Raw genomic sequence first — 10,252 nt, 5'->3', positions numbered from 1 at the left:
TGATAAGTTTTTAAAAGAGTATATTGTTTTTAAAATCAGGAGTTATGTTTGGAGGAAAAACAAAAACCCAAAATTAAACCCAAACTGTAGGTGTAACAAGGTCTTTCCTAAAATGGGCAATCTTTCATTTTCACAACAGCCTGCTGGAATCCACAGATCCCCAGCAACCACTATGCTGTCACAGGTGGAGGGGGGGGGGGGGGGGGGCAAAAGTTTGGAGATTCACGGCCCTGACAGTTGCTTTCTGATGTTTATTTTGATTAGATATTAAGGAAAAGGAAATTGTTTCCACAATTTTAAAAATAGCTACATTGGGCTTTTTGAGCTTCAGGATAATGAAAACTTAGCTGCCATTCAGCCCATCCTCAAATAAATAGGGACCAAAATATATATTGGCTTTATTTTTTTTTTCCTTTGTGCAACCTGTAAGTTATTCTTATTCTCAACATAGTGATTTTAAAGTCATTCTGTGTACAACTCGTGTCCATTTGCTGCAGTTCGTCTTGAATCTATATGGACAAAACCTTGCAGTTAAACATTCTCATTACTAATACTTGATTTATTTACCTCCTGTTTCTCTAGAGTCTAATGGACTCATATTTCATACTGTTAGATACATTTAATCAGTTTAGCAAAGTAAATATAGATTGAATTTTGTACTTGGAAGGCTTTTTGTTATTAGTCTAGAAAATATTCTATATGACATAACAAATCCTTTATGGAACTTCTAATTGGGCCTATTTGGTGTCATTTTAGATGTTCAACACTTTCAAAAATGAAGATATTTAAATGCAGAGCTTAACCACTGCACATGCAGTGCTCTTTACTACTTCACATAGGCCAGCTTTAAACTCTCCATTTGTACATAACTTCAGTATATTAGATTTGATAAACAGACATTGTTTTGGACAATAGCCAAAATACTTTTGTACTTAAACTACTGAGAACATAAATGATGAGTTTATGGTCTGCTTTTTAGTTAAGAATCCATCAGAGTTTGGGCAGTCTGATTTGGAATATGTTTCTTTCTGTGGCCAGATCTGATTTAAATACATGTAGTCTTACATAGGTTAATGCTTATGATTTGATATCCAGGAACAGCATACAGCTCTCTTTAAATAATAAAATGACTGAAGATGTAACATTTTGATATGATTAGTCCTTTTTCTTGAACTTGAATTGAACTACTGAGTGGCTTTCTGATTTTCTGTGCCACCCTTCTTCGTCTGATTCATCTAATTGGGGTAGTAAGGACTTTCTAACACTCTGCTTAGATGTACCCAGACTAAGGTACACATTCAGCTTTCTTCTTCTGGAGAAAACGACACCTCCAGTGGAAGTCTTTCCATATGAATACAGAGATCTAAGGCTAAGGGATGCTGCACAGTCTTGCTGCTGCCTTCTCACTGCAGGGTAGGTATCTCGTTTGCGCCTTGCAGTTCGTGTATCCAGACTTCTCCTATTGGCAATGATACTGAGTCATGCAATTTCCTTGTTTGTTGGCCTGAGCTGTTTTTGGAAGGAGACATGGGTACATAGGGAAACAACGTACAACATCATCTTCTCTTGACATCTAGTTGGGTTCTGACAGTTATACACGGGAAAATGAACTTCCAATGCACCCCTGCCACAGTGATACCGTAATTCCAGCCTAAAATAGGTAACGGGTAGGATAAAGTCTAATTTTTTCTTTACTGACAAAAAAAAAAAAAAAAAAAAAAAAATTAAATTATAGTTACGATTGTATGTTAAACTTGAAGATGACCACACTTAAATTAAATTAATTCCACCTTGAAAGGTATAGTCTGTGCATGTTTGAAGGGATTTGGTACATCTGAAGGTAAGCTGTTCTTGTTATCATATTTATTATATGATCAGTTCTTGTAACACTGTGGTTTGTTTTGTTTTTATAGGTGACACTACCATATGCCTTTCTTCAATGAGACATAACTTGAAATATTTTGATAAAATGAGATGCTTGCGGAAACGATCAGCAGTGTCGTTCTTAGGAGTCCTTGTCATTTGCTTGCTGTTCATGAACTTGTACATTGAAGATGGTTATGTTTTGGTAAGTTTCTTAGGGGGAAGAAAGATTATGTGCAATACATAATTAGGTGGAAGAAATTATCCTGGAATGACAAAACAGGACACACCACCAGTTAAGCAGTAAAGTTCATAATTTCTGCAATTTCCCCTGTTAGTGTACCATTAATAAAGAAGTACTCTCAAAATGTGTCCTTTATGATGAAGCCATCTCATCAACATATACTGTACACAGGTGTGTCAGTAAGATCTTAACAGTCCTTTTCACAGAAGTAAAATATGCCATTGTTTAACGGAAGTATGGAAGACAATGAACTTGGCAAAACACGGAAACATCTCCATCAGATTTCTTCCTCTGAGTCAAAACATCCCCTGTATTTTCCATAGTTTTGGATTTCTCTCAATTTTAGTGTTGAAAATTGTCTACATCTGAAATATTCATGTGAGCTAGAAGCTCCTTCTTCAGTCCACACTGCAAATCTCACCTGTGAATACTGTAGTAAACAATATTATAGAAATACAATCATAGAAGAGAACTTACACTAATTCCTTGCATGGATAATTTATTTTTCACGCTTTTATTCTGTGTTTTCTCACTTTCTGTGTCCCACACTTGAGTCTGGCAGGTTCAGTGCTACAGCATTTACAATTAGACAGAAATTATACCTAGTGTAAGTTTGTGATTGTGAAAAGAATTTATTGAAACACCTGTGTTAGGAATTTCAACAAGTAAGCTACCAACAAAGTAACCTAACTTTACGATTTATATGTCACCTATGAGTGTTTCAGTGCTGAATGCCAAGGAAGTTCTCAAGACTCTATTAATGAATTGAATTTACAGTTATTCTGAGGCTGGACTGCGCCCAGTAAAAGAACGTGGCAGTTTAATAACTGGGGCTTGCATACAGTAAAATAACTAAACTGAATATGTAACACTGTGATGTGATTAGACAGTCCCTTTTCTTGAACTTGAACTATGGAGTTGCTTTCTGATCCTCTGTGCCACCCTTCTTTGTCTAATTCTTCAAGCTGGGTCAGTATGGGCTTTCCAATAATCTGAAAGGTGAAGTCCGATCTCAGTCGGATCTCAAAAGCAACATCATAGTATGAAAAACGTGCAATACATAAATAGTAAAATCCTTACATGAATTTATCAGAACAGATAACTTGCTAGTAATTTTAATGTAAAAGATCATACTTAACATTCCTTATAAAAATATTGTAAATATTTTATAATGACAACCCATGCTTCCAGCATGTTACTCCCTTACTGACATATTGCTTTCTCTAACAGTACATGCGCTAAGGTTTTTCACTGTTTTATTTATTTATCATTTCTTGATTGTGATCAAATTTGACCTGACTTACCAAATTTTTGCTTCAAAGTCCCCCAGATGTTTCTGAAAGTGTTTTTATTGTCACTGTTAATGGTGTTCTTCTTGGTTTGTTTTTGAATTTTTTTCCTGACCTGTTTGCCAACTTCCCAGATGGCTCCACATCTTATTCTTAATTTTCTCTTTTTTCCCCCTTTTTTAGAAATTCACTCTTTCATTGCTTCTCTCATCAGAGTTCTGGCATGTTTGCATTCATGTAGCTCCCAGCCAAGTCTCTTGCCAAGTCTCCTGACAGTTCTCAGAGATCTCTTGATACCTTTATGGTCCATCAAACATTTTTCAAATGTGCTAGGCTGTTGACTTTTTACTTTATTTATTTATTTTTATTTTCAACTTTCCCAACCATGTCTGACAGCTCTGTTAACTTGTCTAGTGTTTTCTCTGTTGAGGTAAAAGAGCAGTTTCAATGTGGTGATGAGGAGAGACACAATGGGGAATAGCTTTCAAGGACAGCAAGCTAACCAGTTCCCCTTCATGAATGGGAATGCGAAAGCCCTCAGAGCTCTGAAGACCCTCCGACTTTCTAAATGTAGGGAGTCTCCTGCTAGAATATCTCCTGAAGGTAACTGATAGAGGAAGGGTGCAAGTGACCCCAAGTTTCTCTTCCCAGTCTCAGGCAGCAAGCTGTGCAAGGGGATGCAGGGTTGGTATCTCTTTCACCAGGAGCAACATGAGATGAGTGGCCTTTTTTAGGATCTTAGAATGATAACGTGAGATTCATTATGGCAAATCTTAAGAAGGGAAAGAAGAACTTTGCCTTTTTACTCAGAGGCTCTCCCATGTCCACAGAATTCCTTCATTGTTTTTTGCAGGGCATTTACTGTGGAAATGGAAAGTAGGGGCCTACCTAGGAAAATTGCTTAAGTATGTTTGATAGGGGGTATACTGTGCTGATGCACGTGTCAGCAGAGCAGTTTAAAATGCTTCTCCTGCAGTGTCTGTACCACATCTGATCAGACATTTTGAAGGCATACTGAACTAATATAATCTGCAGTGACTTTTTAAACATATTCTGAGTTGCAAGTGAACTGTAAGTGAAGCATACCTTTTGAACTCTTCTATGAATGTTAATCATTATTTTGGGCACTATGAAAACAATGGTACTATTGTAGTGACACAGTATCCTCAGTGGAGCAAAGTATGTCTATAAATGATGGAGAACTTCTGTCACTTCTTCCCATGGCACCCACAGGAACCTACCAAGCTCCAGCACATACTGGAATGTAACTTAGAGGTTAGTTAATAGACAAAAGCCAGAATGATCACAGAAAAAATTAGAGCAGATGGCTAAAGAGAGAGAGATGGCTGATCAAGCTCTTCAGCTTCACTGACCTCTGCATAGTAGTCAAAGGTAGAAGAATCAGGTTTTAAATTTGTGGAAGAAAAACCCATATTGCAGTTTTGCTTTTCATTCAACAAAGGAATGAAAACAACTAGAACTGAAAAAAAAAAAAAAAAAAAAAAAAAAAATTTTTAACCAAAAAAGGCATTAAAAAAAAAAATTATTAGCCACAAAAGGCATTTCTTAAAGAGGAAAAAAAAAGAAAAAAAAAAAAAAGGAAAATTGTTGTGGTCAGTTCAAACATTTTGCTTGTTAGAATAAAAATATTTTGTCCTGACATTCTTTATTTCTAAACATTTTGAAACACTTTATGAAGAAAAACATCAGCAGAATGGTTTTCTATTCCAAATCCTTCTTATGAAAGGAAAAATTTCGGTGGTCCATTCTGGAACCATTGACGCATCATGTTTTGACATTAAAGAAAGGCTGGTTTTAAAAAAAAAAAAAAAAAAAAAAAAAAAAGAAAGCTTTTGGACTAGTCCATTTTTTTTTCCATTTGACAGTTCTCATGAAAAATCTCATGAAGTTTTGGTGTGTTCTCTTCCTAGCCTACTGAGTTACATTTTAATCTGGAATCTGATCAACATAAACCTTTATCTCATAACTTATGAGCAAATGCAAAGTAGCATAACAGCACTAGAAAGAAATTACTGAAGAAATTCTGCAGATCAAGAGAGTGTAACAGCGCTGGTAGATGCCCCTGGATGTTTGCCAAAGATCTTTACTAAGCTGAGAAGTGGATTATTTACTACTTCTATGAAAGAAAAATAATGAACTTTAGACAACTTAGGATCAGTTTACAGAAATATGTCTTTGTGCTATAAAATATATCTTTGACATGTTTTTGAATATTTATGCCATTAAATATGAGTGCTGTTTACTGTTTCTGTGGTTTTTCTTGTTAGCAGCAGTACTACTGCTGCACAATGTTCCCATTTAATGGCAGATCAGGAAGTTTTTAGTGTGTTAACATACTGTATATATCAGAAGAAATGAACTCATTCATACACTGGCCTGTCATCAGACTAGAATAAAACAGTGCAAATTAAATAAACATTCCTACCTTTAAATTCAGTCTTGTGATACTACGACCTGTTAGATATTTTCCCTTTTCTTGAGGACTGAGGAACAGATTTTCCCTGAGACCCAAGTGGTGAGCATATGGATAGAACACTGCTGATGAAGCTGCTCCTTCCTTTGTGTGACTTTACTATGGCTTGAGAAGTCTCTTGGAAGAAAAATATAGGAGAAGGAGGCAGAAAGAGATGGAATGGTGATAAATTTGCCTTTTTTCTATATCATCAAACAGTGTTCACCAAATGCAGAGAAAGCTTTCGCTGTCTGGATGATCACATGCATTTCTGCTTATTACAAAACTGAATTGGAGCTACTCAGAAAAGTGGCAAAATGAGCCAGATTCCAGGATCTAGTTTTGTTTTTCCTTTGCAACAGTTTTGGTGGTGTTTTTTAATCATGGAAAACATTTTCAAAAAATCTCCACTACTTCACCAGCTATGAAAATTATCTCATCTGTTGCTGATTGACGGTTTCTTACACAATTTTGAATAATGCATCATTTTTTGGAAATAATTTAGTGTTTGTAACCTTTCCAGAATTTTTGTCCAAAATATTTATTCTTCTTTTCCTGTTACCATAATCTGAAGGGTTATGGTAGATTTTCTGTAGCCAAAAGTGTATGATGTTCAGTAATGGGTTTTTTAAAAAATTAGGTGACATCTACATGCTTTCATGAAAGCTGACACTGAAAAATGTTATTCTTGGAAACTTGCCTGTCCGTGTTTCCTCTCTGGCTGGCATTCACAAATGTGTTTCTCTCTGTCTCTCTCCCTCTCCTATTCTTTCTGTTTTCTCACTAATAGGAAGGGGACAAGCAATTAATCAGAGAAACAGCCACGCACCAGCTCAACCCAGAGCGCTATGTTCACACTTTTAAAGATTTGTCTAATTTCTCAGGATCTATAAACATTTCCTATCGCTACCTAGCTGGCACACCCTTGCCAAGGAAAAGTAAGTAACTGAAATCTGAATGTTATGAAATGAGGTAATTTAAAAATGGGTGAAATCCATATAGTCCCTGTGGTATTTTTGGGCAAGAGGGGCTGAGTTAAGCAGTAACGGTCTCAGAGAGTTTGTGGGACAGCTATCTCTCTGTGTAGGCAGTTCCTGGGCAGCTGCTCGTTCAGCCCTAGCAGTGACTACCCCACAGCCTAGTCACCTTTTGACTAAATGACTGACTTGTAGTCATCCCGCAGGCAGCCCCTGGATGGTCTGTGTGAGCATATTTTTTTGGATCTCCCCCCAAGCCAGAGGGAGATGATTTAGAAAGCAGGAGCAAGGCATGTGCTGGTGGTACTCTGTAAACACCCTCTGAGACCACACTGTCAGCCTCTGTCTGTATAATCAATCAATCCAATCTAAGGTATGTTTGGGATCACCTAGATACACCCTTCAGGTCCCCTGTTCTGCCAGTCCAGCAGGTGTAAAAGGATCTCCTTGTTCCTTTAGCTGTGATGATGAGGGAGGTGAATTGTGCTATTATGGGAACAGTCAAAGAAGATTCTTCTAGCAGCCATCTGCAGATGGACTGTCTAGGCATTCTGAGTTCAAGCAGGGTTCAAGACTTTCAACTTGAAGAGAAATATGGCCATACCTAGCTTTTAGACAGGTGTCGTTTGGGTTCCAAATCAGTCATTTCATAAACATAAACAAGGTTCAGAAGTCCAAGCACAGATGGTAAAATAAAATCAGCTGTGAGTTGTTGATCTTTGTAAAACCTGTAAAGTAAAGTTTGTTAAAATGAGATTTGAGAAATTTGGGGCTGTGTAGGCAGTGTGAAAGGCTTCTGGGGGTTGCAATTCACTGTAAAACTGCATTTTGAGCAGACTTAAGCCTCGAGGGAAACTCTGAATCACTTTATCAGAGCAGTCTTTTACAGACCACGATATTTTAAGAAAGATGGAGTAGGTTCAACTAAAGTATGCCCTAATTATAAAGTCTTAACGTTTTTTACATAAGATGTTAGAAAAACAGAGATATATTAGCAAATATCTGAAAACACTGATTTGGGTTATAGGTAAAAACGCAACGGCAGTGACTCCAAAACAGCAGTGGTGAAAATTCTTCTCTCATAATTAAGATGCATCTCTCCCTAGAAAGATGTAACAGCATTAAAAATTATTTATGCAAGCACAGATATACAGTAGTAAGTTCTCTTCTACTTTAATATCTAAATTACATCTTGCAAGAAGGAGTTCCTTGTAAAATGCTCAATGACTCCGACTCAATGAAAGAGGGTTAGAAGAAGAACTATTAGCAAGGAAAAGTTGGAGAAATTCAGTTAAAAATGAACACACAGAAGGAAATTATCCATGTAACATTCATAAAACTGTGAAGTTACGTGTGTGACGAGTCTTGTAAAGCACTCAAAATCGTAAAACTTTGGCAATTAATATATAGCTCACGTTTTTGTGCTCTATTTTGTAGTTACTTGCTTTAAGAATATTGTGTGAATCCTATCTCATAATGCCCTTTCTTTTAGAAGATTTAACAGCCTTATCATTGCCTATGTGGTTTCCTCTACCAGGCATATACGTGCACATTGCTTTGGTTTTTGTCCACAGCATGCCATTCCTTGCAGTTAACAAGTGAAAGTTTCAAGCAATAGTCTCCATACATCTATTTGCTTGCAATACGATTCTTCTTTCGTGAAGAGGCAATAAATATCCTTTGTTGCATGCTGCTTAATAAGTTCACATAACAAATTTCTCAGACTTCACCATTGAAAAGGTTTATTTAATATAAGCACAGCTCTGGAGGATAGCTTTGTGGTGAAATTGTTTCCAATGTCAGATACTCATTTTTTGTTTGAATTGTCTTTTGTACAGGATATCTCACAATTGGGCTGTCCTCTGTGAAACGGAAAAAGGGAAACTACTTGCTTGAGACTATCAAGTCCATATTTGAGCAGTCAAGTTATGAGGAACTCAAAGAAATCGCAGTGGTAGTGCAGCTGGCAGATTTTGACTCAGCCTGGTGTGAAGTGATGGTCCAGGATATTTCACAGAAATTTGCACATCACATAATTGCAGGCAGATTAATAGTTATTCACGTCCCTGAGGAGTATTATCCTGTACTGGATGGCCTCAAGAGAAACTACAATGACCCAGAGGACCGTGTGAAGTTTCGATCCAAACAAAATGTTGATTATGCTTTCCTTCTTAACTTTTGTGCTAATCTTTCTGACTACTATGTGATGCTAGAAGATGACGTTCGCTGCTCAAAAAATTTTTTGACTGCTGTTAAGAAAGTAATTACCTCACGAGAAGGATCCTACTGGGTGACTTTGGAATTCTCCAAACTGGGGTACATTGGAAAGCTTTACCATTCCCGCGACCTCCCACGCCTGGCCCATTTTTTGTTGATGTTCTACCAAGAAATGCCTTGTGATTGGTTGCTCATTCACTTTCGTGGGCTGTTAGCTCAAAAGGAAGTGATACGTTTTAAGCCATCTCTGTTCCAGCACATGGGATACTACTCATCTTACAAAGGAGCTGAAAACAAGCTAAAAGATGATGATTTTGAAGAGGAATCATTTGATATACCTGACAATCCACCTGCAAACTTGCACACCAACATGAATGTATTTGAAAACTATGAGGCAAGCAAGGCTTACAGCAGTATTGATGAGTACTTCTGGGGCAAAGCTCCTTCTACTGGAGACTTCTATGGAATTGTATTTGAAAAGCCCATTAAAATCAGTAAAATCAAAGTTGTCACTGGAACAGAAGACCGGCAAAATGACATTTTGCATCACGGGGCCCTAGAAGTAGGAGAAAAGATTGTAGGGAGTAAAAAAGGGAGACAGTGTACTACTTACTTGAGACTAGGGGAATTCAAAAATGGGAATTTTGAAATAACAGATGTAGAGAACAAAGTTCTGTTTGATATTAACTGCATGAGAATACTTGTTACCAAAAGTCAAAAAGAATGGCTGATCATTAGGAGCATTAGTGTCTGGACTTCACAAACACCAAATCAATAAAGTAAAGCCACCTGAGAAGGTACAGAGTGAATACAACCATCTGGGTCCCGACTGGTGCCATTCCCCAGAAAAACTAACTTATTTCCAGCTCTTCACTAGAGACACAGAAAATCTGGGGAAATCACTAAACAAACAAAGCAATTTATTTTTTACTAGTTTGGCCAGGCAATATAAAAACACTTCTTTGTTGAAAATTTTGAATTTTATAGGAAATGCAAAGTTCTCAAATCTCTCTTGAGATCTTGGATCCCTTTTTTATTATCATTTCTCTGTAAGAGAGATCTGCTGGACTAAACAGAACAAAAAAAACCCCATCATATAATTACCAAAAGGTTTAAAGCTATGACCAGTGTGTTGTGAAAAGAAATTGGATTGCACTTTATGCACATATAAATTTAAAATGTTATGGTA

The 10,252-nt window shown here is 36.9% G+C and overlaps 1 protein-coding gene across 1 annotated transcript; it reads left to right on the top strand.

The window, feature by feature from the left end:
* The first annotated feature begins 1,919 nt into the window (after positions 1-1,919).
* On the top strand, positions 1,920-9,841 carry MGAT4C (MGAT4 family, member C). The gene is made up of 3 exons (XM_010081429.1): positions 1,920-2,068; positions 6,660-6,807; positions 8,685-9,841. The coding sequence occupies exons 1-3, from the start codon at positions 1,940-1,942 to the stop codon at positions 9,839-9,841; spliced, it is 1,434 nt and encodes a 477-aa protein (XP_010079731.1). The 5' UTR covers positions 1,920-1,939.
* The last annotated feature ends 411 nt before the right edge of the window (positions 9,842-10,252 follow it).

The sequence above is a fragment of the Pterocles gutturalis genome, unplaced genomic scaffold, assembly GCF_000699245.1.
Source record: "Pterocles gutturalis isolate BGI_N339 unplaced genomic scaffold, ASM69924v1 scaffold22899, whole genome shotgun sequence".
In the NCBI taxonomy this organism is placed as follows: Eukaryota; Metazoa; Chordata; class Aves; order Pterocliformes; family Pteroclidae; genus Pterocles; species Pterocles gutturalis.
This window is presented reverse-complemented; position numbering and strand designations above follow the sequence as displayed.

Excerpts from the sequence above, each read along its gene's own strand:
- MGAT4C (XM_010081429.1), top strand. The coding sequence starts at position 1,940 with ATGAGACATAACTTGAAATATTTTGATAAAATGAGATGCTTGCGGAAA. Across the intron at positions 2,069-6,659 it reads TTGAAGATGGTTATGTTTTG|GAAGGGGACAAGCAATTAAT; the intron begins GTAAGTTTCTTA and ends TCTCACTAATAG. Across the intron at positions 6,808-8,684 it reads CACACCCTTGCCAAGGAAAA|GATATCTCACAATTGGGCTG; the intron begins GTAAGTAACTGA and ends TCTTTTGTACAG.